Genomic DNA, 27489 nt, shown 5'->3' on the forward strand with positions numbered 1-27489 from the left:
AGCTATGGCCCCTTCCCAGGTCAGGCCCCACATTCTTGTTGAATTTCGTGTTCAAGGACACTCATGATGTGTTATTTGGCCGTAATAATCACTTGAAAGTAGCTTTTTCTAAACAAATGAGCAAGTATCCATCTTAATTAAAACCAAGCACTGCAAAAACTGAAAAAGAATCTCATTATGAATAAAAACATTTAAAGTTTACTGCATTGTTCTTTATTAAATACAGAGTGAACGGGAGGATAAATGCAGGCATAGCAGATGTGTTCAAAGAGACAGTTGATTTTTAATAATTTGAGATTTATTGGTAAAATATCCATTAAAATAGATGTTTATGTACAATATAATCAGAAATTCTAACATCTAAAATTCATTTAATGTATTTTTCAGGGTTTAGGCATGCATTTTCATCCCGATTGTGATTGCTTGTGACTTCACAACAATATCTTCCAGGTTCGAATACCTTCAATGTCTCTCCTATGTTGCCATGATGAAAAAAAATCACCAGACAAAAGTGGAACTCTATCGGATCTCAACAAGTCATTTAGCATATACAAAGACCAATTTAGTACTTAGTCGTACACTATAGTCTCCAGTGCCAGATCACAGAGATTAGTCAAATATATGAACAGTAATCAAAATTAACATTTGTTTCTTCCTATGCAGTTGCTATTGCAATAATACGCCATCTGAATAAAGCAGCAGCTTCTTGGTTTAAGCACTTCTACTACACTTACACGTCTTAGCAATACCCAGACAGTGTGTATTATGACTCAAATGAAAGCATGTCTTTTTTATTCGAAGATCTTAGTTCTCATGTTTCAGAGGAATTTTTTTTTTTTTTCCTGAACTCAGGTTCTTCAGAACCAGGGTAGCTTCTTCCCAGCTCTGTCTACAGAAAAGTCTACGTTCAGGTCAAACTGTAAGAAAACGTAACGCTTTAAGGTTTCCACAGCTCTTTGTGTACGTGAATACATACGGACAACAGAAGACCAGGGAACTGCAGCGTGTAGCTAGGTAGTTTTTCAAAAAGTTTATAAACCTTTTCAAAGAGGAGATGTAATAATCCAAACTCTTTGTTGCATACGACTAATGCTCTTCAGAATATTGATATCAAAATGTATGTACAATAAAAAATACCTAACTTTCATAAAATGTCTGTATAAATATATCTCCTTGACAAACTCTTTACAGTGATTTCTGCATATAAATTAAATGTTTTAAATGCGCAGTTGTCAGAACTTTGGATTTATCTTCATATTGCTATTAGAGACCTTCCTTTGCAGAAGAAACTTTCAGATAAGAACACTTATACAGAGCACCCTGGATTCATATCAATAAAAGCATTAAAATTCTGATGTATATATTTGAAGATCATTTTGTATTTTCAAGTAGGGATCGATAAACTGCACAGTTCTCATTCCAGTCGTCCTTGCTTAGCATCGCCTATTGCTCCCCATACATCAAAGACAAACTCATCTGGAAATGCAAAGTCTCCAAGAGTTTCATCCAATGCCACTGCAAATTCATCTGGGTTTTTCTTGTCTCTTCCAGCTTCCACCATTGTTGCGGCTGAAAAGCAACAAAACAAAATAATGTAATTAACATGAAAGTAGCAGCTAACATATATAGTTACATTTTGAATGTGCATTTTCAAAACCAGGCAAGGTCAGCTTAGGGAGCTGTAAAGCTTACCTACTGAATTTAGGATTCAATAGGAATTATGTACTTAAATCCCCCCACACTAGCTATGTTCCGTCCTGATAAACAGGAGAGCTTCCTTGAAGCGCTCGTTATATAGTCTTCTGTTTGTTTGGCAGAAGTTTAATTTTTAATTCAACAAACCTTCATTTTAATCTTATTAAATTATATTCTGTATTCATTACTGCAGGCACATGAAGCATGGGTCTAAAAACAAGGTCAAGCACAATTCTTACGCGGAAACATCACCGACTTCAGTGAGTTTGGTATGAATTTGCTGATCTAAACCAGAAGACCAAAAGGCAAACCTGAATGTTTTTCTCCGCTAAACAATGAAGTAAAGAACTCAGTAAGTCAGAGTTTAAAGTGGCCACATTTTTCACAGAAAGCCAAAAGGCACAGGGTTTGAGCATGGAAAACAACATACAACCTGCATAACATGCAACCAAGCTAGTAGGGGTTTGCTAGCAACGACCCGTGTTTTATGAGTTTAAATGTTGAACATGACCTGCATTTAGACAGGAGTAATGATAAATGGGCCTAAAGAAAACACTCCCTACTTTAGGAAACAAGAATTCAAACACTAGGCTCAACTAATGTGTTATGTAAAATACAGGTAAAATTAAAATCCAGTTTGTTAAGTATTGGACAGTGTAGGTCTCCAACTGACTGAACGAAGTCGTGCTCTCCGGAAATTACCATATGATCTCAAACAGATTTTCTTAATTTTTCAGCTTAATTTTATTTAATTAACTATCTTAAATTTTTTAATCCCCCCAAACCCCACCTCTAGGTAGTAAAGAGACTGAGGCATTTATTGTGAGCCACGTTATTCTTCTGCTTGGTTCTACATTGTTTTCCGTACCATCCAAACTCAAGAGTAACTAATTTCAGCGCATGACTTTCCTTCAGTTGTTAGTACCTCCAGCTCTGAAAAGCAAATCTTTCATTTATAGCAACCTCAAGGCTGAGAAAGGTTGTGCTTATGCCACTAGGAAGTGAAAAAGATCAAAGTTATCTCTGGAAGTCTCAGACGGGTGGTTCAAATTGTGCAAAAGCAAGGGAAAGGCCTTGCTGCTGCCCACAATAAACCGGAGCCACCAAAGACTAGGAACGTCTCGGTACCCAGGGAAGCTAAAGCAGTGAGGTCTGATACAGAACAGAGGTAGACTGTGATATCTTGTATACCCATGCTGTCTGGCGTTTTCTCTTATTTAACACCCAAGCATCAGAATTTATCAAGTTTTCGACTTTAGTTGGGAATGGCTACACGGGAGTCGCTGCTTAGGACTCAGCCCTTAGCTGCCAGGCTCATCCCTCACCTTTAGCCACTGCACAGTTTCTCAGATTCTCAGACAAATTACAAGTCATAGAATCACAGAATGGTTTAGGTTGGAAGGGACCTTGAAGATTACCAAGTTCCAACCCCCCTGCCATAAGCAGGGATACCTCCCACTAGACCAGGTTGCCCAAGTCCATCCCAAACAACACTGGATGCTGGCAAGCCAGGGATATTAGAGGAAATGAAAGCTGTGAGGGCTCAAAGCTCTCTTGGTCACTGCACCTGCACCTCCCTGAAGGATGAAAAGTGTCAGCGCAGAAGTTTCTCCTGGTTAAGCTAGGCCAGGAGAACCACTGGCAGCAGGCTGTTGTGGTTTGAGGGTTGAAGACTCCCTAAAACAGAGTCAGCACAAACAGTGCTGCTGAATGCAGTTTATTTTCTCAGCTGTATCTCTGCTCCACAGCCTCTGTTTGAATTCACAAGAAATTATGGTATTGTATAAGAGATGAAACCCTCAAAGTCTGCTTCATTTTGTGATTACACATCTGCCTTAAACTGCAAGATGTCCTCCATCTTTTGTTACACATCAAGTAACCACCGCTTTCTTCATGAGCATATCAAATCCAAGTACCACACTGAAGGATTTGATAGCTTCTAGCCTTTAGAGGGATATCCAAGTGGAAAACGTACTACAGTGCCTGAGAAACGGAAGAAAGTTCTGAAGCTATAGAAGACCGTCTTCACTGCGAGTCTGCTGCCCACTGCGTGCCCTGTGTTGTATTGACTCGGCAAAATCTTTCTGATAAAAAGGAGAAGAAACTCTCCCAACTCTGAATTTTTACTAAACGTATTTAGTATTATTTTGTTGACTTGAAACTCAGCTAAAGATTATTGACAGTTATGAACTTCTGGCAAACAATGTTTGCAGTTATGCAAACTTGTAACAAGCTGTGAGCAAACTTGGCTCTATTCCACATCGTAGACATCAGCAATAGTAATTCTGAAGAAATTTGACGTTTTGGTTTTAACTACGTTGAGACGTCAGGCTTCAAACTGCATCACAGTGTGCCACATTACTTAAAGCAGTCCAAGGAAAATTTACATAAATCTTGACAAACTGCTGTGATCGAGATAGTTCAAGCGTAACTCAGCTTCCTGGGCACCACTAGTGGTTCTCAAGGACTCTCAAGACCTGTTTCCCTGCCAGCAGAAACCATACCCCTGTTGCATTGATTCTTTCTGTATCCTCTGTGAAGTCCCTGGGACATGGACTCAGAGGAGTCTGGATGGGAAACAGGCATTAAACAGGGGACTCTCGTTCCTGACAAATGGAAGACAAATATCGGTCCCATCAATGCCACCCTATATGCCCTGACACCATGGCATGAGCAGGTACTTGCAGAGGAGCAATCCTGGAGGGTAATGAGGTGTAATTTAAACTTCACAGGTTTCTGGATATGAACCGGGATATGAAGTTACTCTATATATAGACACTGGGAGATGGATGGAGGGAGAAGAGCTGTGCAAGATGACACAGGAGCAAACATGTCTAGATATAGTTACTTGAGATATTAAAAAAAGTTGCCATCAGCACAGTGAGGATCCAGACAAGTGTTCCAGCAGAATGAGTGGGAGCAAGGAATTTAACCAGTTTTAAGATAAATGGGTCAAGATATGTGAAAGAGCCATATGACACAGACAGCAGTGACAAAACAAGATAACACAGCATTATATTACAGTCCAACTGCCCTAGCTGAAACCTCAGAATTACACAATAATAAACCGTCATTAACAATGATACTTCAAACAATTTTCTTTACAGACTGATCTTCCCAAATTATTACATAGAACCGTAAAAGTTGTTTATTAGAGATTTACCAAACTTGAAACCAAAATCCACTAAACTTAGACAACCGAGACAAGTTTCAACGCAGTCAAGCAGGAGTCGGAACGTCACCGCCACGCCAGAGCAGCAGCCTCAAATAAAAGTGTTTTCAACTGGCTTGACCGACCGAAATCAGCACCGCCAGGGTACATTTAATGAACTGTATTTATTAAAGCACGCTCGGCTCCCCAGATTCACCGGACCGAACGGAGCTCCGCCCGAGGAGCGGCTGCGGGGCCGCCCCCGGCGGGTCTGCGACGGGTCGGTGCTGCCCCCCGGTGCCACCCGCGGGGCATCACCGCCCAGCGAAGGGCCGCCCAGGGCGCAGGACACCCCTCCCGACTGTCACACGCAATGTTGTGCCACTGACATCCACAACTATGCCGAGCTGAACCCTGCTTCCCTGCTGCCAGGCGCACAGGAACGCTGCAGCTCACCGGTCTTCTCTGTCACCCGGTGTGCGTGGTGGCATCTCCCCCCGGCAGGTCAGGCGGAGGTGGGGGTGGCATCCCCCTGCTCCACACGGCTGTGCAGAGCATCCCTGTTTACGCAGTGACATTCCCAGTGCGCAATTCCCAAGGCAAATCAAAAACTGGCGATTGCCAAGGCATTTAGCAGACACTTGCCAACTTGAAGAAAACTTGATTGGTTCTCGGAGGGGGGGGGGGGGGGGGGGTAACAGCTCCGTGCCAAACTGCCTCCGGTCCCCTTACCCCCCCCCCAGCCACCTCCAGCTGCTTCTTGTAACAGCTGCACAATAAATGATTACAGGAATTTTATTCCAATAGAATATTTTTCCACACTCCAGATAGCCTCAATTGTTTTCAGATTTATAATTTTTTTTTAAAACTCTCACTTTGGGCAATGCTCATACCCAAGAAATTTTTACATAAAATGCGAAAAGTTCAGCAAACTTAAAAGAGACACAAGGAATTGGAAGTCTTCTCAACTTTATGAGAAACTCAATATCAAGCTTCCCAGAATACGAATAAAGAACTACGTTAGCTTTTTAAACCTAGTTCTTTAAAAATAACTTCAAAGATCTTCCACAAAACCCTTGTTTTCACTTTTGACAGACACATGCGGCTTAAGCCATGAAATCTATGATCTGCCTGCCGTTGTTATTGTCTACCTTACATAGTGGTTTTGCTACCTATGTCCTATCCTGTAACTTTTAAAAAAAAACTTTTTCAGAACCCTTAACAGAAACTTCAATATTTATTTAGTTGTAATGCTATCAGGAGCTTTGCCTTCATCAAAGGGTAACAAATATTATTATTCTGGCCTGACACTTTAAAAAAGCTAAAATTCACATTCAGGCTTCCTTACAGCATGACAGAAAATGAAGCGTGTCATTGCAGCTTCCAGTGTTTAACATTACTTGGGTTTAGTTTCATGTTGAACACTGTCAGAACTGGCACTCAAGGAACCATTAGAAATATCATTTCATCTTTTTTCTTTTATTAAGTACTAATTCTTCTGGAAGAGAAGTTGAACCAGACTTGCTACCTTTCCCTTTTTCACAAAACTCCCATTATTCTCTCAGAGCAAATGAACATAAACAATATACCCCCAAGTGTATACAATAAAATCCTTTGGGAAAGGAAGTGAGGTGACAGGAGGAGCAGAAAAGAATGGCTTGAGGGAGAATGTCACTTTAGTCAAAGCATTTCAAGATGAAACATCTATCCAATATTGCTGGGTTGGATTAACGAGCCAAGAGAAGAAGCTTGGGTGACAAGAAGTTTCAACTTGTCAGGACATTTTGAACAGACAGTGAGTTCGAAAGATAAAGTCAAGAGTGGAGAAGATTTGAAATTGTTCTAAAAAGAGATAGAGAATATACAAAGACATGTGAAGTCTGACAATATTATAGGGAACAACAAAAAGGAAATAATCATCCAAAAGCATAAAAATAGAATGAAATAGCAGTGGATTAAGAGCTAGCCAAAAGATGCTGAAAGAAAAAAGTTGGACTGGAAGCCCTTTTTGCCATCATTTTTCCCATCAGGAGCATTCTAGGCTTGGACCCCACAGATCCAGGCTTCCGCTCACCCAGAATCTTTGCAATCAAAGACAGTCCGTAACGATTCAAGGCTCGCCGATTTAAAAAAACAAATGCCACTGCTATTTTTCACTAGCCCTGCTTCCCGAGGCCCTCCTATTAATCAACTGTTCACGTTCCTTTAACAGAAAGCACTGTCAGGATTTAAAACAACCTGAATTCTCTCTCAATGGCACATTTCTGTTTTAAAGAAGGCTGAAGTCAAGTCTTGGCCCAGTTTCCAGTGTGCCCATTAAACGGCTGAGGAATACATTTCCAGAGCCAAGTGTCCTTTCTGCAGATTAAGTCCGGTTTTCAGCAAAATAGAGTAAAGAGGTAAAAAGGTAAAAGTGCATTCAAAAGGCAGCAGCAGATAGATCTCTGAAAGCAAAAAACTGTGCCAAAAAAAAAAAGTAAGTGTATGCATTTCCATTAAATGATTTCCAAGCATTTTGCTCCAGCTTAGGGATTTGTGTGTAAATTTAGTCAGGCATTCTCGAAACTGTCAAGATACTTAACTATGCAAAAATTAAGGGCTTTATCTCATCTTTAATTCTGTCTGTAGTTTTACGTTATTTTTTCTTCCCTTTCTTTCTAACTTCTGGCTTAAAACTGGGGCACTGTCTTAGAATTCAATCACACCACGGAAGTGTCATTTTAACGGAGATGAAAGAGCAGTATTAACTGACATCCAAAGCTTCTGACAAACAGAACTGCATGGGAGTGAGCAATGATTGAGATCTTAATCACTTGTCGGCTGTCGCATTGTGATGACTTGCATTTTCAACTAATCTGGCTTGAGTAATGAGTGAAATTTCTAGCCGAGTGGTGATTGGCATTCTCTGAATGAATCCTTTCCTCATATTTCATTTTCATGGGTGACTGATCACATCCAGTATATGAAAAACTGACATATGTTAATTGAACAGATTTGTGACAGGTGATTAGCTCTCCTTTCCTAAAGAGTCCTAGAGCTGTATAATTGTTTAAAACTGATAAAACGTTTTGTTTTTTGTTTTTTTTTTTTTGTCATCACCTTGGCTGTCGACTCTAACATTTGAACTTTAGAAAATGGCTTCAAAGGTGCAAACTAAAGTTACATGAACCCCGTACTCTTTGATTCCTGAAAGTTCCTCTTTGTTTCACTGCTTTTTTGGGAGGAAGAAAAGGAAGAGGTGAAGGGCAAAACAACAACCCAGTAAGGAAGAAAAGAGTTATCTCTGAGGATAAAGACCTCTTCCTTCTTTGAGTGTTCTTTTAAGGCATTCTTTGAAACTTTCCAAACTACATACTGAAAGATGAAGGACATTGAGTCTTTTGGAAAAAAAAATATAATCAAGGAATTCATGGGAAAACTCTACCAGGTGCTTGGCAATCAGCTCAGCCATATGTGCTGAAAGCTGAACTCCTTGGTCTACTGTACAAGAGCCATCCTGTTAGGGCACAGAGAGCCAAAAACACAGGGAACACCAGTTCCCACAGGAACTTGCTTCCCTGTCCCAGAGCAGAGCATATCACACCTCTACATCCAAATAAACTGCGCCCTAGCCTAGGATCTCGGGGTTCTGGACTATGGACACCAAAACCAGAATACCTATAGCTGCTTGTTCCTGTAGGGCCAGAAGCCTGAGGACCTTGGAGGTAACCTGCAAGGACAGGAGCCTCCAGAAGCTCAGCTCAAGTTGGGACTGCAACAGCTGCAGGACAAAAACAGCTCCCAGAGGGACGGCTGGCACGAGACTCGGGAGCTTTGAAGCCTGAGCCAGAGATGGACCGAGCAGCGGAGGCTGCAGGAGACCGACATGACATGGGATCTTCCCTAACCTAAACAGAGGATCAGCGCCACATAGGGCTCCCGGGAGCATATTACATGGCAGGGGTATCACATATTAGAGTTGCTGGGAACAGGATTTTGGGGAATTTTTAGTTTTCTTGGAACTGGAAAGTTTAGAAATTACCTACAAAACAGAATTCACAAGTTTTGTGCAGCTCCGCTCTCTCTTCTATGCCAGGAAGCCCACCTCTACCTGAGGCCAGGGGACAAATAATACTTGACCTACAGTTTTTCCTGTGAGACAACTAGCAGAAGCTGACAGTCAGATGCTTGCTGGTAGGAGCAGCCAACAAAGGACTTTCGGCTATTCAGGTAATCCCCTATCGTTCTCATTCCTCCATGCTAACTGCTGCCCGTCCCACCCTCCTGCTTTGCCCTTAGCTTCATGCCAGACCTGTTTTCTCTTCTGCTTTGCCTCAGGCACTTTTCTCTCATAAAAGCTTTCTTTTCAAGACTGCTTTCCATTTAGCTTATCCTTTGCTAATTCTTGGTTGATTTTTTTTAGATATTACCATAACAACAAATACCTTCCTCTTTGTCTCAGCATTAGCAGCTCCATAAGACAGTATGAGGGCTACACCCAGCCACAGCTGGCCACAGCAGCCCTTCTTACTCAGCTCGACTGCAGCTTCTTCCCATGCAAACAGAAGTTCCTATTTAGTTTTTGTCAGATTAACAGAGAGAAGCAACAGCTGCAGTTTTAAGGAATGGAGGACACCGGGATTGAATACTTTCTTTCATTATAAATTGATGATTGTGATAGCTAGCAAATATTCTGGAACTTTTCCCATGTTCTCCACAACACAGGCTTTAGAGAAGTTGATAAATTTGTGCAATTACCCTGTCAGTTCCCTTGCTAAGTGGTTACCCTTTCACTGATGAAGAACTCAGATTCAACTTTAGTGATCAACTTTGATGTGTCTAAGCCAAGGGGCAAAAGAGCAAAAAAACAAATAGACATGCTTATCCTTAACAATCCTCAAGTGTGGTGGTACACACGAGCTCCACTAGAAAGGATATGCCAGAAGGAGCAGAGCGACGACAGGTAATGGCAAACAGCTAAATAACTCATGCAAAAGCGTATAGATAACGTGTAAGAAGAATAGAGGATTAATTAATTACATGGTAAGGCTTGTAGTGAGACATTCTTTCTTTTATCAGAGACTCACATTTGCAGAAACACAGGCAAGCTTTTGAGACTGCGTGCTGGACAAATTTTGCTTTGCTTACATCCAGAGACTAAAGTAGTCAATAAATCTTAGACTACAGAAAATGAGAAATTATTTGATCTTGTAGTAATGTATCTGTTGAAAACTCACCTAATTCACTATCTCTTATCCCCATGTATGTTTCAAGAAGCTCATCCACTTTCTTAATTGCTTTTTCTTCAACTTCAGTTGGCTTTGTTGGAAGAAAGGGAGAAAAAGAGCAAATGTACGATCTTATCCACGCAGATTTCAAAATAACCAGCAATTAAAACACCGATTACCCTTAGTGCCATCCTAGCCACCTAGACTTATAAAATCTACAAGTAAAACACATTATTCCACTCTCTTTGCCTCTTCTCACAAACCTGAGCCTTCCTCCTAACACCAAGGCACACAGCTCTCACATTCAATCTAAACAGGGTCCTTGCACCTCCTGGCAGTACAGATCTTCATCAAATCCTCATCAGCTTTAGAGGAACCCAGAATAAATAATGTTTCTTCTTCCAAACCCTAATCCTGGTTTTACACATATTCGTGTCGACGTACGCTATTAGCCTCTCCTAACACCGACCCTTACACCAGCCCAGTATACTTTGCAACGTCAGAGACGGAACCAATTCTTCAACCATCCCCTCCTTCTTCCCCTCCCTCTTCTCTCTTTTCAACACTCCGTGGTCTAATCTACCTTAAATTCATCCACGTAATCCGTGACATCTAAATATAGGCTCTCTGTTTCCAGATTCCTCAGCCCCAATCCCATCCCCGCTAAGTCTTCAACTTTATGTAAGCATTTCTCCCTGCAGAAGGCAGTCATCTTCTTCAGTCCCACAAGCTTTGTAACACCCAGATTCTCCCTTCCCACTTTACCTTATCAGCGCTGGGGAAGAATAAATCAAGTGCTCGATGATTAAACTATTGAAGGACCCTGAGATAACCATACCATTTCCTCCACAGTAGCAGAGCCTTTGGTTCTCAGCCGAAGCGTTTCTCTCCCTCTGGAGATTTTAGCCTCTGGCAGAGTTCTGTCTTTGGACCTTGGTTCCAGCTTTTCTAGAGACAAAAGAAACAACAACAAACAAAAAGAAGAGAATACCAAACAAAACTAAGTATATGGCACATGAGACTATGATATATCTGCTTTGGCTATTACGTTACCTTCTTGATTATTCTAATCAAGATCTAGACATATGTAAATATTTAATTATAAGTAAACTGTATTCTACGTATAGCTTTGCTGGCAATTTCTTGTCTTTCAAACTTTGATATCTGCTTGACTGCACTGAAGCTAGGACTTCCATTAACCAACACGCCTTTGCAGACCTATTGCACTCAACTTCATAGCTGCACTTTGTATAATTTTATTTCCCTATTCTACAGAAAAGTAGGAGTATTTATTACTTAATATTAGATAATGGCTGAAGTCATCAGCCAAATGCTGGTTTATCCTGGTCTTTACGGGCAGACTCTGGAGCAGGCTTAGCACTGCAACATGTCCATCTTTCACTGATGCAGTGGTGCAAACACCACTGCTAAACAGGTCCGGATGAGCCACGCTGAGCGGAGCTAACAATTCCATTACTTATGGAATAAGTCTTGCATAAGTCCATAAGTAGATCTGCAGGAGTTTTTCCACTGGTTTCGCCGAGGTCATGATTTCACACCTGATAAATCTCTATCAAGAAAAGTTTACCCAAAGTTTTCTTTACCTGAATTCAGCTTTCCTTCTTTAACCTTGGGTAAGGGCACCCCAGTTTGTAAACGGAGTACGGAATCATTTAAGATTGGGCTTTCTTGTTCTAAGACATAATTTTACATTCATGAGTGGCAAGGCTTTAATTCACTTACTGACATGGGAGTTACGTAATTCATCTGGAAAGTGCTATAAGAGAGCAGATAATTTTGCAGAACTGTTTTTAACTGTGCTGTTTTCTCTCCCAGATTATTCCTCCTCTTAACAGTGGGCCTTTCTAATAAGGTCTCCTTGAAGGCAAGGCTTTAACATGCTATATTCATTTTGCCCAGGTAGATTCCAACTCATCATTCTTGCATAAGTCAAAAATCCAGATTATTCTGCTGAACAAGTCTTGAGATGTAAATTTTCATTTGTTTTATTTTAACAAATAGGTATGGCACAGTCTATTACATATATACTTAGGATCAACACTTTTCCTTAATCCTTTTATTGCTTCAAGGAGATTTTAGAACATCCTTAAGGTTGTCATCATTTCTGTTAGACTTGTTTCAAAAAGCCATTCCTGATACAACATACATCTTCGTCTAGTTTTGTCACCATTAGCACCCTCAGACTCATGACTTAACGTAACCTTTACGTGCAATACTTTAGACCAAAGCTCTCTGGCCACCGTGGAAACCATTTTTCACATTCGCGCAATTTAAATTTAGAGTTTGTGTTATGCTGCTTTTACTCAGTTTCTATTATTTTTTCACCGATTTGTAGGGGGCACAGCTTGCGACTGGTTAGGAGCGACTTAATTCAGACAAGTCTTCAATTCTGTGCGGCAAGCCCTGCCTAGAGTAGCCGAGGCAGTCTGTGTGCACGCGGTAGAAAGATATCCACCCAGGAAATGATATTTATTTCACATTCTGCGGGGAGGAGGAAAAATAGAAGGAATTTCACACACAAACTTGTCTCGTATTTCTATACCCTCACAAACTTGTGTTGAAACTAACAGGAATTCAGCACCTACTCGTCCAGCAGGATCTGGATCTTGTTTGTCATCTCCTCGGGGGCGATTCTCGGCACGTTGCAGCTTAAGCGTTGCCTCGAATAAATTTGTGCTTAAAGCCTGACCGCCACTAAGGCTAGAGGTGGGATATTCTAACCTACTGGGCACTGCAACTCGTAAATTAATTTCTGTAGGGTAAAAAATAACATGCATCTTCCAAAAATCTGTCTAAAAAAGCTCTGATTGCCTCTTAATTCAATGTCAGATAAAAGGTATTGCCATGGAATTAGCAGGTTTCCTTCTCTACATCACAGGCAGGCTAAAAGGTATCTTATCTTAATCACCTGACTGAAGTAATTACTATTAAATAATGGCTGAAGTCATCAATCAAATGCTGGTTTACCCTGGTCTTTACAAATAGACTATGTAACATTTAGCACTGAATACAAATTACAGAGCCATATTAAAAAGGTATTGCTATATTACTAATTGCAATACTATACACATGTAATACCACTTTAGCGTAATGCATAACATACACGTTTACCTAATAGGAGTATCAACTTATATCCAAATGCATTACAGATTAGCTTATGACCCTCATTCTTCACAGAAACACCAAAAGCAAAAAGAAACCTTCAAATTTCTCTCATTTTCAATTTCTGCTGCTATTCTGACACCAAGTGTCAAGACTGGTGTATGACAGCAGTTGCAAACTACTAACAGATTAAAAAAAAGATTTGAAAAATAAACATTTCAAACTGCTGCTGTGGCGAAGATGGTGATTTTCACTTGCTGGTAGTGCAGGCATGCACAAGGACTCATATACACTTATAATTTAGCAGTGTTTTGAAGGTTTTATTACAGAAAAACACTATATGGTTTGGGAAGGGATATATAAAAATTGAAAGAATAAAAATTAAAACTCAGTCTCTACTTTATTTTTAGGTTTTTTTCAGTTTACCACATTGATAAAATTCATATACATAAGGATTAGCACTAGGTGTGCATGCCTCCTGTGTAAGTATCACTTTCTCACAGCATGCAGGTGGTAGGCAGAGACAGAGCTTTGTGTTACTGCTTTCTTCCAATTCTGAGTATACCTGCTGCATGACTAGAGATGCCCAAAAAAGTTGGGGAGAGCAGGCAGGCACACACCAAAAGGAGGTGCTCTAGGGAATCCCAGAGTGTTTTCTGCAGCATCCTTCTGCATGAGAGGGTACAGTCCCCAGTAAAGGGTTCAGAAATAGAAAAAATCTTACACACAGATGAACAGGGCTTATGTATCAATGAAGGAAAAGAGAAGGGGGGGGGGGAAGAAAAAGAAAAAAAAAAAAAAAAAAGAAAATCTACTCATAAATTTCCCACTTCAAAGAAAAAGAAAAACAAAGAAATAAAATACATTTTTTTCTATTGGTTATGCTACCTTGGGTGGACACCTGCCTGCCATCTGAAAACAAACTTACAACACAGTGCAGTGTTGGGATTTCGATATCCAGTAAACAATGTGGACAGTCAGGTCACTCACCAAATGCTTTCATAGGCTCTATCAGCTCCAGCTTAATCACCTGACCTTTCTCCAGATCTTTTAGCATTTTGGCAACTTCAAAGTGCCGACAATTTGACACATTTTTTCCATTTATAGTCTCTATGTGATCACCCACGCAGATGATTTTGGTTTGGTCCATAAGGCTACCTTCTTTGATTCGCTATTGTTTAACAACAACAAAAAAAAAAAAGAAAAAACACCAAAAAACACATAATTAGAAACATTTCTTTAAAAGATAAAGAGGTGACACCACAGAGTTTCAAGAATGTCAGTTAACAACATCAATAGCATTGAGCTTATTATACCACCAGTGCGTTTTGTCTACAAGATTTTCATAAAATGTATTTTCGAAAGCATTATTTTTCAAACAAAGTATTTTAATAAGCATTGAATATAAAATCAACAGGGGAAAAACAAAAGAATGCAATCATACTTTAGAAATTAAGGCTTCTGAATAAGCTAAATTTTGGTGCTTTAAAACTGAACGCAAACGTGTCAGTAATGTGACTGTTTAATTGAGTTTTGGGGAGTTATTTTGATTTAATAGTTTGACAAGCATAGGAACAGAACTTTTCTCTTTTCAAGTATGGTCCAGGGACATAAAAAAAAAAAAGTGTGTGATATACTAAAAAATTACATACTATAAAGGGATAGTCTTAATAGCATAGACCATCTATGGTGATAAAACTTCTACCATTTTCCTTATCAAGCTATACAGATGTGTATTAAAATATTTCCTCTGAAATAACAGTAAAGAACAACAAATTCTTCTCAATGTCATCTGATGGAATACGAATTGTCTAAAGGTCATAAAATGTAATAGAAGTCAGAACTGATAGTTTTTGTGAAGCAGAATTGAAAAAGTGAGAAAACCCCCAATCTTTAAAAGATCTCTATGATTTATCAAGTCAATTAAAGCACACTTAAAATTTCAGTGATTCTGTTTAGTGTTGTTATATGCCGTCATATTTGTTTATCATGTGCCTAAGACACGTGAGCCGTTATCCTATAGCTATTTAATAGAAAAGCTATGACATAGTAGAATATCTTGTATTTTGTAGAGATAGGAATTTCATTCCAGTATTTTCCTGAATAGCGTACTTTTCAATAAAGACCGATGTTGTGCAGGCTGAGTGAAATAACAGTGAGGCAAGGGCGATAAACATATTACCACCTCCTGCTATAACACCTAGCCTGGCTGCACAACCATCTCAGAAACCTGCTTCTAGTTTATGTGCGCACATCTGAGCCCACATATGTGCCTCCATCTGAGAGAGTCAGTGGGAAGTGTGATAGCGCTCAGTGTCCTATAATACACTGCAACAATTTTTAGCTTCAGGCAGAGTTTAACTCTCTCTAGCAATTTTTTCTTTAACCTAGATTAAAACCAAAAAGAAGCCTCGTGGTGAAGAGGGGGATATTGTACGCACACCAGAAACCAGGTCCCGGCTGCATTCCTGTTACCAGACGCCGGGATTGAAAAGCGTGCCCACCAGACTTCAGTTCACGTTTAGTCTACTTGTTAAATTCATTCTCATTTCGCTTTTCTTCTTCACTTGGATCCTAACACCAAAACTGTTCAAGAAATATTCACTGGCTGTTATTTGTGTCGTATCGATAATTTTTTTTAATGACTTTATCGTCACTCCAAGTTGAGTGTCCAGAGACACTTAAGCTACTTTGTCACAGTAATTAAAATACAATTGATATGCCTGTATTTCAAGTGCTCTGCAAGTCCATTTAGAAGCTAGGATCTGTATTTCCTATGCAATGCCTAAAATTACTTGCACCACCCCGTTTTATAACGTCTCCTTACACACCTGTCAATCATGCTTCAAGTTCTACTGTTATTCTTTGAATGGCTGATTTGATTCCATAACACATCTTCCCATCTGGCCATGTAACCAGAAAACAAATTTGTGAAAGGAGAATGACACCAGGTTTTGTTCTTGGTAAGGCAAAACAATGTTAGATTTCATAGGAAAAGAACCTGCGGTTCAGAGCGTCAGGTTTAAAAACTGGGCGGGTTATATCTCAAACCTGGAAACTGTCCTCTTACTCAAAACGCGGTAAAATTACTGCAGCCCATAACAGCTTTCAACAACACACATATAGGAAAAGGCAATATTAATTCTTAATTAAAAATGGAACATAGTGATATTTTTTCCATTTTATATGTTTATAAACAAAACCAAAAAGAATTCTATCAAACTTTAAAGTAGAGACGGTCTTTGCTCGGTTATTTGTCTAGACCACCAAGTATAAAAACCATGCAGCTTTTACTTTTGCATACAGATTTTCTATGCTGCTTTAAGAAATCCATTAGCTAAACATGCAACAGCAACAAAGCAAGCTCCTAGAAACTCCTTTAAACTGAGGCATTCCCACAAAGACTGCACCGTTCTCATTATACTGCTTATCAGACCAGTACAAGGACAACGACGTTTTTGTTCCGGCAAGTTTTATACAATTTACTGGAAATTACACCTCGTCTTGCGAACGTGGTGAGGGTTTTCCAGTCTGCTCCAATCATGGAGTAGTCTGTGCGATGGCCGTTCTCTCTCCCTCCGTATTACCAGCCACGCACAGAGGGTAACGCTCTGTACAGCGCCGCGCACGTGCGCTTTAATTGCTGAAGCACTGCTTTCAGTGCCTTCTTTTATAATGCCACATAAACAGCAGCGTGACTGAACGTTAGGGGCTGCATGGATGCCACCGCTGGAAAGTCAGAGTTCTGCATCTATAAACAGAAAAATGAGGCTATGGTTTTGCCAAACTGCTTACTGAAACCTCCTCTGCATCTCGACTTTCTCAAGCGTGACCTCGATCACATTTTTCCACAAAAAAAAAAAAAAAAAAGAAAAAGAAAAAAGAGACAAGCAAACCTATTTCTGAACCACATCTTGTTTCATATCCACGGTAGCTAAGGAATGACTAGAGCATACAGCCTCTCCATACAAGCAGCTCAGTTTACACTCGCAATGAGAACAGCCATCGAAACAGCAGTAATCGAAGATAATTGCCAATGCCTCCCTAATAATGGATAATTGGAGTAGATTAGAGCAAAGCATCTAAAAAAGGCAGAAAATGTGATTAAGGTTCCTAATACCTAGTCTAGGAAGAAGGGCAGCATAATTTCCTCAGCCTCTATTTGTCTCAAAACATACTATCTGGAGGTCATATAGAAGAGGAGGAGGAAAGCAATTATGATTAATATATTGTACATGTTACTGCCCATAGTTGCTACTCAAGCTAATTGAGGCAAATTATGTTAATCCGTATCCTTAACGCCTTTTAATTCATCCTACTTATCTAAGGCAACAGTATTGGAAAGCTGAAAAAGCATCGTACTTGCACCGATTCTTATACAGCACAAAGGCTTCTGCCCTGAGAACAGTCAGAAAGACTGAAAGAACTTGATCTCATTATCACATGAGTGACAGACGTTCTATAAGCACCTAATGAATGACATCAGAAGATCACTTTGGAGGGAAAAAAAAAAAAAAAAAAAAAAAGAGGGGGCAGATGCAAGCAGTATCTGACACCTCCCACCTCAGGGGAGGTCGGAAAATACAATGGTGACATTGTAAAGCTGATACACATTACAGAAGCAATGAACAAATGAACTAATTTTGAATGACATGCAGTACAGAAATAGTTGAACTAATTATAAATGAAGTAGCTAAAGAAAAGCAACTTTATTTTTTACTTACCATATATATGATAATAAAAGATTTTATAGTTCTAAAGGATCATTAAAACAATAATTAAACTGTTATAGTAACAGAAGCTTCTATAGAACAAAGTATTTCACTGGTAATTAAATCTACCTTTATAAACGCACAGCCAACTCCATTGTCCGTAATGGTAAGCCCAAGCTCATCATCAGTTTTCAGAACCTCCACTTCTTTTCGTTGTCCTTTTACGTGGGCAAATATGAAATCTTCAAGGCCAATTTGTGCACCCAAGAGCTTCCCCATATCAGCCTTATGAGTGTTCAAAGTGCAAAACATGATCTGTGCAGGAGGAAAGCAGACACGTTATCTTTAAGTTTAACAGTATATTAGGTTTAATGAGCTTGATAGGAAGGTAAAAGGAGAGCATAGTTCTGGCCTCTCTGCCAGATCCAGAGCTGACATGATGATTATTCTCCTTCTCCAGCTGTCCCAGAAGAGGTGACATTCTCCATCCACGCACATGACAGGAGGCATCAATAGCTCAAACTCTGCAGATAAGAGCTGGCGGGGAGCGAAGGAGAAAGACATTATCTGTGTGAGCGGCCGCTCACGGCCTGTCCCAGCACACCAACTCTGACACGGGCATCTTGAGCTAGAGCAGAACAGCTTGTTCCAGAGCTGAGGGTGAGCAAACTTTAGAGCCACCACCATCTTTTGCTTCATCGTTCACCCACCTCAAGTTCCACAGGACTCAAACATCATTAGGGACTGCTTCAAAATGCAACTGCTTGAAAGCAGTGTCATGGAAAAGGCGAGCTCATCGCAACAAAAACGTCAGGAGATCATTAAATGTTTCGTATTGCTCCGCATGTTCCACCATTAGCTCGGAGCACGTTCTCTCCACGAGCTTGCTTAGTTTCCTACCCTTCCTCCAGCACAAGTGAGAGTCATCTCTGCTCCAGCATATTGTTTCTTCATAAATCAGCCTTTCTGTGGGATTTCCCTTCAGCACTGAGTGTGGGGCACTCTTTTTTTTCTCTCTACGCTTATACTAGTGGTTCTTTAACAGGGAGGTTTATTGTCCGGGGCGTAGGCAGGATGAGACCCACCTAGCAGTGGGCAGCCAGTGCTTTTGCCCACCACGGAGCTGCAGGGAGGAACTTGGCCAGTCCGGGCAGGCTTTGGGCTGTCTGCTTTTTGACTACAGGCTGTATTGAACAGCCTAGCCAAAAAAAGAAACAAAAATAAACCCAAACCCAATGCTCCTCCTCATGGCTAGGGTAACTACACCTGCCCGACTCCTTTCCAATCTGTAGCCGGAGCAGAGGGGGAGACAGCAGCCAGAATACAGAAACTCTGCGCTCCAAGAGAAACTCAGAGAATCCCCAAGATCTGCTTCGCCGAGGCAAAGAGCGGCCCTAAAGACCATCTTCCTCATGCAACTGGGAGCAGGGGGAGAGGAGGAGACCTCCCACCCCATTTGGACCTCCAGCACAGGTGGCAAAGCCACAGCTGCAAACCATCAGGCAAAGGCTCTGCTGCCAGCAGGACACACGTGGCTCTGACAGGACAAGAGACAGAAAAGTAGATACTTTCCCACCCCCTACCTATATCTGCTGGACAGTATTTTCCTTCAGAGTGCACCTCGGACCCCCCCGTGCAGCCCACGGCCCACACCAGCTCCAACTTAGGCAGTGGGAAAAGCAGTGCCGACACATGAGAAGTTGTTCTCGGTGGGAAGCCGGCCTGGCATTTGAGCAAAAACAGCAGCAGGATGACGCTCGGTGTCCTTCATCTTTGCTCCCGCTCCAGTGGCGGTGCCTGGGGAGCCGCGGGCCAGGCCAGCTGCCCCAAAACCCGGGCACAGACCTGCGACCACGGCACGCCGAACCCCCCGGTGCCGCGCTGGAAACGCAGTGTCTCCTGCTGCCTTCCCAGCGTCCCTCACTGCGCTTGTGTGAGTTACGGGGGTTTCTGCGCCAGAACACTTCAAATGCCTTTTCTTTCCCCCGCCGGCATCAGTCGATGACAGCAGAAAAATCGGAATGAAAGTTACCAACCTATTCAAATCTATTCCAGGTCAAATGAGAGGTGAATACTTTTCCTAATGTATTTCACAGAGAGTATTTAAGTTTCTGAAGCTTTCCGGAGGTTAGATTCTATAACTAGGGGGGGTTTGGTTGTAAAAAAATGAAAGTTCAACAGTGGGATGGTTTTTCTTGATGAGGGGGGTCTTGTTTAGTTGTTGTTATTTAAAAAAAAAAAAAAACAAAAAAAAAACCCCAACCAACAAAACAGCCCTACTTCAAAGGCTAATCGCTTATTTCGTATTCCATCAAACATCCACTGCAATCTAACACCTTACACTAACAATGAGAGTCGTAACAGCACACCCTTAACAGACTCGAGTTTTATTCTCTCAGGTAATGCAAAGTTTTTCAGATAACCGGTACTCAAGCAGTAACATCACCTAGAGAAATTCAGCTGGTTTTAAGCAGAAAATTAAATTGTATTTTATAAATAATAATCAACTCTAATTAGCAGCATTTTTTTTAACCGAGAAGGTTCAATTCAAACAGACTATATAAAGTTCACGTATACATTTTCAGTTCTCTCTCAAGCTACGTAATTACTCAGCCGGTTTACAACTGCAACTCGGTTCTTGTTCTTACAATGAACAACAAACCCTATGTCTTTACATTTTAGACATTAGCATCCTTCATGTGACCTTGTCAAACAGACAATCATCTGGTAACTACTGCAACACCTTTGAATAGATAAAATTGGCAACAGAGCAGAAATGTGATATTTAGAAACTCGATCCAGAGTTTCTCTTTTTAGCCCTTCATCTGGATGGCATTCCTACTACAGCCTATAAGTCTGCAGAATTTTCTGTGAGTCAGTGCCGTGCTAACCACAAGGCTGAGAAAGCATCAGCCAGTCAAAAATAAAACTTAAATCATTCTTTATCCTCTGTAGTGAACAACTGCTTTTTCTCAGAACAGATAGATGCAGAGAACAATGTACTAAACGTATCTACCCGGGATAATATACAGTTACACCATCTATCATTTACAGCACAGCTTTATTTGTACGTGACTGAGACCTGTCGATTCAAAAATTATATTTTTTGTGTATTTTACATAAGTTTAATATAGGTACCTAATAACAGCTTATACACTTAAATAATTAAACTACAGCTACTATAATACACCTTCCATTCACTCTAAGTTTGGTACGTTTTTGATAGTAATTTTCTTACCCTGAAACAAACCAAGAAAAAAATTCAATGTGCAATTTTCATTGTTAAGTCTTTTCTCTCTCTTCTCACCCTCAGCCTTCACATGCATTTGATCTTTAGCTCAGCATACCAGCGCCGTGACAGTTCACGCCAACTTTAGCAAGATATTATAAATCATAACTGTTATATCAGTCACGAAGTATCTAGGATACCTCCTGCACTGAGAGAGTTATCTTGGGCGGCACACAGAACAAGGAAATTCCATTCGGCTGGCAGGGACAGGGGCCTTATCCACAACCTTATAAAACACATTTGTCAGGTAAGATTACTGCCTGCATCAGTATTTTCAATAGGAAGAGACTTTTTATTATCGAATAAAAATCAGGGTTACACTGTGAGTTATATAAAGAAACCGTATTAGCTAAGAAAAAGAGGGTTACGCTATGTGTTATATAAAGTATATATGCAGTACCACATAGCATATCCTGTGTCATTAAGCCTACACCTTGAGAAGAACTCAAAAATAAGTTAACTGATAGATGACATACTCAGAAGCTATTAAAAGTGCTTTTAAAAATCAGCAGATCTCAACTAACTTCACAAAGGAGATCATAATCACTTTCTCTACTTAAGAAATGGGAATTCTACTTCTGAGCCAGATGTAACACCCCCTGACATATTTCCCTACAGACGTAGGCGTCATTATATCAAGAGATCACCAACGCACTTTCTAGGTACCTTACTCACTTTACCCTCCCCGAGGAGAATGTGCGAGCCTTGACTAGCTGCAGCAAGTCCTCCAAATTCGAGGGTGCTTTTGGTACTCCATCAGGTATGCAACTTTGCCTCCCCACATATATTCAAAGTACTATAAAATAAGCATTCAGTGGTTTATTGTTCTTTTTTTTTTTTTTTTTTTTTTTTTTTTAAGACCAGAGCACACAAGAATTACACTGTAAGTTCTTCCATACAGCTTAAAAGTATTTGACAAAGAGATCATTAACACAGCAAGCATCACACCTAATACGGGTGTGAAATTTAAGCACTGCTTAGGGGAGCAGCAAGCAAACAATTTGTTGCCATAGGGCTGGGAGGAGGTGGCTTGTAGGGAGTGTTAAGTTTGTTCATTTAAAGTCTTCAATCTGTAGGCGAGATGGTGAACAATTTGTTTCAAGAGATAAGCATATACTCTAAAACTTGGAACATTTTGGTGGTGACTATTTCACGAGCTGACCCTTTTCTCTAACCTCCTAAAATACACCTCAGATTTTTTCTTGTTACGAGGTTGCTTTTATTCAGAAGCCTCAGTTTCAGCGGTGGCTTATTTTTCAGTATTCTTTCAGAAAAGTTTAAACTGAACGGGTTTAAATCAAGCACTTCTGTGAAAGTTTGATGTGGCCCAGCCTCACAGCGTACCTAACCGTGCAGCACGAGGAGGCAAAGGCCGGTGGAACAATGGCCCAGACACAAACTCAGCTGCTCAACTCTCGTAACGGAAGAGGCAGAGGCCCTTGGCGCTACCGAGGAGGTCTCCCTTTGCCTGTATTCCCCTTATGAAGCGAAATTCCTTCCACCGTGAAGGAAGCCCTGACCTCCACGGGCTCCCGATAGACACACCCGCGGAGTTTTCGGCTTACCTCACCAGCCCCACCATACTTGGCCTTCCAAAGCAAACAAAATAATCAAATGTGCAAATTCTGAGTACACAAACCGAAAGCTCATGTAACATCTGTGGTTTGCCGTTCCCTTCTCATCTGATCAAGAAATAGCCCTGCTACAGCTGGACTTTAACATCCACATTCTCAGCGCCCGATTAGCTACTTTGAATACTTTAAAGCCCTACCATGTGCTCTCCCAGGAGCACGCCACCACCAAATGCTTTCACAGACCTACATTGTCCTTTGGTCAGTGCTCATTTATTTATCATACAGTCTGCACTTAGCACTTTCACCCTTACAGAGAACACAACATTCCCTGCTACATTTCCTGATGGTCACAGTGGAGCGGCCAAGACCATAACCAAATACTTTTTCCAACTACTTTTCCTACTTCATCCTCTATAGAAAAAAAATGGGGGAGATACTTGTATTATTTATGCAAGTAGAAACATACAGGTAACTGCGGATGGGCTGTGTTGTTCGTTAAGAATTGCATCTCTTTATACTTTTTTTTTTAGCTCTGTGCTTCCTTGTTGAAACCCTGTTGAAGAAATCAAGCTAAAAGTCAGGAACGATGTGATCTACCTCAAGCAGCACTCATTTTAATGATACAGGCAATCCATTGCTGGGAGTCACCTTCACTCCTCCTCCCTGTGGAAAGGACATTCGTGTTGGACCAGAAAAAGAAGAAATGCCAGTCATGGCGAAAAGTCAGAGAGGTACACAGAAATGCAAGCTGAATGTCACTTTCAAAAGGGATAATTGAAATATATAGTCACCTAGGAAGATGGATGAGGAATAAAATACCTAGACAAGAAAAGACGGGTACAGGAAAAGCCTGGGAAAGCTGCTGTTGTTTGCTAGGCATCTGTGAAGGACTGAGCCACATCATAGGAGTGAAGGAGTGTCCCCCTTGAAGCCATGCCTGGTCTTGTTCTGCCCCCATCCTACCCTTCTCACAATCCAGGACTGCACAGAAGTTTTTGTCAGTGTCTGTCCAACAAATGCTGTGTTGTATACAAGCTTTGCTCTGTCCCTGTCGGCAGGCAATCGCAGATCCTGGAAGGGATTCTCCAGCAGAAGCTAAACTCAGCTGGTCCTGCGAGATGCCATACCAAGAAGAAACGAGGTGCCGTAACCACACGGAGTCAAAAGGAGAAGTGACAGATTGCAAGTATAGCTCATCCTGAACTGTACTAAAACACTTAAGTAGGAACTTATCCAAAAATCCATACCCTTTCCTACACTGCAGTAAACTCACATATCGTATTAAATGTATTCGCTTCGGCAACAGTTATCCAAATGCTCTCTACACTGAGCTCTTCCCTCCACACCACACACCCCCTCCCGGGCTATTTTCCACCTCAGTCACCGCAGGAGAGATCTCTGTGATAGTACCTGTTTCCGAAGGCATTCGGGTGTCACACTGCCCATCGGCTTCAGCATAACCAGGTCACTGAAACTTTTCTGGACAGGTAACACCTACAAATGGCGTTTGAGTACCTCAGTGTCTTCCAGTTTGACAAGGCGTAGCTCCTGGCATTATTCTTTACACCAGACTGTCTGCCTCAAACCAGCTTTAATTAATAGATAATAGCATTTTAAATGTCTAGTCTTTCCTTCCAGCGAGCTCAGCAGTTGCTAATAAACACACGTTTCGTGGCACCCCTTGCTATTCACTGAGCTATCCTACTTTATCTCGCCCATCCAAAATTTTGTTGCAAGACTCTCTGGCCCAGGCTCTTCACTCCGCTCTGACACCTTTACAGCAGGAAATAGTTCTGACAGTTATTTTCATTTCATACAACTTAGTTTCTTAAAGCCAACTGAATTTCTTGAGTAAATAATTTTAAGTTCACTGCCTATAATTCAGCAATAATTCCCCATCCCTTTTTACCGATAAAACACATTTTTAAAAAAAGATAGGAATGGAACAGTAGAGAGAAAAAGAAAAAAGAATAAACTTCTCTAGTTTAGCGCAAGGCTGGCAATAGATGCCCATGAAACATGTGGTGCTTCCTCTAAAACCTTCGGGGGTGTCAGATTATAGATCGTGCAGGAGAGATGGGAGCGCACCATTCATACAAAATTGAATTTCCTGGTGAACGCTGCTCTTTGTCACATCGGTGGAGCCAAAAGATCAGTAACAAAAGTTCAACAGTGAAAGGAAGAAAACTAAAATAATCTGGCAATTATGAGAACTCGAGAGTAAAAGGTACAACTGGAGATGGAGCAGAACAAAAGGGGAACAGCAGCTCAGTATGGCAAGAAAACAGAGGAGCAGAAGGTCAGAAAGCAGCCGGGAAGGTCTGGGCCATAGGTGCGTTGGCTGGCAATGGCACTGGTACTCCTTAATTGCTTAATGCAACAGTGACTGGTCAAACTGTATTCACTGCCAGAGCCACTTTCCTTTTACTATTTACTATTTGAAATGCTGCTAGGTCAGGCCGCAGCAGACTCTCGAGACAAAGTCTGTAGTAGTAGTCTTCACTACTTTAAAAGAGGCAGCTACAAATCAGCAGACAAAGTAAAGCTGCGCAGCCCCACGCAGGCGTAAGGAAACGTTGGCGCTTGTTGCAATTTGCCACTCAGAGGTTAAGGTTCAGAGAACCACGTAGGAAGAACTCGATAGGGCCACTACCTTTTAACTAAGAGAAAACAATGCATTTACAAACACAAATGAATCATTATCCAAACAATGTTTAAAACTTGACTCGGGGGGGAAAAAAAAAAAAAAAAAAAAAAAAAAAGACCAAAAAGGCAGCAGAGTTAAACAAACAAAAAATCCTGTTATAGATTTAAATAGCCTCCCTAAAACAGTGGGCCTTTTAAAAATAATAGCCTGGCAAAGCAGAACACTTTCCAAACATCATATTCATCCGGAATTCTAAAATGTAGTGGGATTTAAAGCATTTATAACCTTCATTCTGGGTATTCACCCTCATGGATCCATTGATTTTTTTATTATTATTATTATTATTATTATTATTATTATTTTTGAAACTGGAACAAATCACTACAGTCAACAATTCCAGTGCTGGAAATAATTATTCCACTGGTCTGTAATAGAAATGTTTTGCCCCAGTGCTCCAGCGCGGCGTTAAGCGGCAGCGAGTTCACCCGGACCCTGGGGGTAGGTGGGTTTAAACGGGCCGTTGTTTTCCCGTGTAAAAGCCAAGTGAAATGACGCTTATAAGCTTTCCCGTGCGATAACGCTCATTTGGAACTGGCAAAAGGAATCCCCCCCCCGAAGCAGAGAAGACCCAGGTGCCCCAAAGTTTGCAAAAGAGCCGCCCGCGGCTCCTCCCAGCGCCTGAGCGACCCGGAGAGCCGCCCCACCGCCACCCCCGGCCCTACCTCGGCGGGGTCGATGCCGAAGGCCTCGGCGATCTTGACGTAGAGTTCGCGGGTGCTGCCGAAGCCCCCCACGCGGCCCGTGGGGCTGCCGTGCGCCAGCTGCGTGTGGAACTGCAGCCGCGACGCGCTCGCTGCCGCCGCCGCCGCCGCCGCGGGGACCGGGACCGCCGCTTCGCTTTCCACCAGCTTGGAGGTCTCCCTGGACTTGTCCTTCTTCTTGCTCCTCAGCCCCAGCGGCATCTTTCGCGCCTGTAACGTGGTCCCGCCGCCGCCGCCGGCTCCCCGCGTTGGACTCTGCCCCCGGCGCCGCCCCGGCCATGCCGCCGCCAGGTGAGGCCCGGGACCGGCGGCCGCCCCGCCCCGGGAACCGGCCCCGCTGCCCCCGCACCGGCCAAAGGCGGCGGGAGGCGGACGGCGCAGGAGCTGCCCGGGCGCGCCTCCTCCCCCGCTCCCCCGGCGGCTCGGAGGTACCGGGGCTCGGCCCTGCCCCCGCCGTAGCGGGGCTGCCCACCGAGGGCCCCCCCAGTCCCGTCCCCACCCCACACACTGCCCACCATAGCAGCACAACCGGCCACCACTAAAGCAGAGGAACACGGACTTGGGAGAGAAGCTATTCATGCAGATAAACAATCCTTCCTGTCCGTGATACTGGTTAGGAAGCGTTGGAGGGTTCTTTCCCCCCCCCCGTAAACGCACCAAGAATGTAAAGTTTGTCAAAGACCGGTGTGGTCCATTTTCCAGCCAATGCAAAGACATTTCTTCTACTTTTTTTTTTTTATTTATTTTCTGTGTTTTATATAAAGTGTATGCTGTAAAGTGTATTTATATACCTTTAAAGTCTTTCCCTAAATCGTACACAAACCCAGATCATAAAAGGTTTATCACCGCTTCAGGAATCCTACTAATAATGAAGTACTAAACATTGATCAGAATAGCTTCATATTCAGGATAAAAGAAAACATGAAGTACGGCCAACTCTTGCTTATTTACCACAATTGTACATAGTGTACCTATAAGCCTCTAAGGATCAATAAAGCAATAGCCATATAAGCAAAGTTTAAGAGACTTCCTATTGAACTGGACAACAGCTTTGAAATACTGAAATTTAACATATAAATATTTGAAAAGTGTATTTTCAAACATTTAGTAGATTTAAAATGTTTCCTTCTCCACCATGGACTAGAGAAACATATTCTATAGAGTAAGTTAGATGTTCACACATTACAGAAGACACCTTCTGTGCTCCAGTATAACTACACTCACCTCAGTCGAGTCGCTCCATTTTCACTGGTGTACTGAATCCATTCAAGATGCGAAGCATGGAAATTTCACGAGGCAATATCCAGCACTTCTAAAAGAACCTGCTGTG

The 27489-nt window shown here is 41.7% G+C and overlaps 1 protein-coding gene across 1 annotated transcript; it reads right to left on the reverse strand.

The window, feature by feature from the left end:
* Window positions 1–389: 389 nt before the first annotated feature.
* Window positions 390–26412, reverse strand: GIPC2 (GIPC PDZ domain containing family member 2). Its single transcript, XM_082483537.1, has 6 exons — window positions 26121–26412; window positions 18018–18203; window positions 14167–14347; window positions 10892–11001; window positions 10063–10144; window positions 390–1569 (listed from the first exon to the last, which is right to left on the reverse strand). The coding sequence occupies exons 1-6, from the start codon at window positions 26358–26360 to the stop codon at window positions 1415–1417; spliced, it is 954 nt and encodes a 317-aa protein (XP_082339663.1). The 5' UTR covers window positions 26361–26412; the 3' UTR covers window positions 390–1414.
* Window positions 26413–27489: the final 1077 nt, after the last annotated feature.

Source organism: Vanellus vanellus (genome assembly GCF_965231255.1).
Source record: "Vanellus vanellus genome assembly, chromosome: 5".
Lineage (NCBI taxonomy): Eukaryota > Metazoa > Chordata > Aves > Charadriiformes > Charadriidae > Vanellus > Vanellus vanellus.

What these genes read in the sequence shown, in the direction of transcription:
- GIPC2 (XM_082483537.1), bottom strand. Translation starts at nt 26,360, where the DNA reads ATGCCGCTGGGGCTGAGGAGCAAGAAGAAGGACAAGTCCAGGGAGACC. An exon ending in TCGGCATCGACCCCGCCGAG is followed by an intron (nt 18,204 to 26,120) that starts GTAGGGCCGGGG and finishes CCTCCTGCACAG; the next exon opens with ATCATGTTTTGCACTTTGAA. An exon ending in TTGGCTGTGCGTTTATAAAG is followed by an intron (nt 14,348 to 18,017) that starts GTAGATTTAATT and finishes GTTAAACAATAG; the next exon opens with CGAATCAAAGAAGGTAGCCT.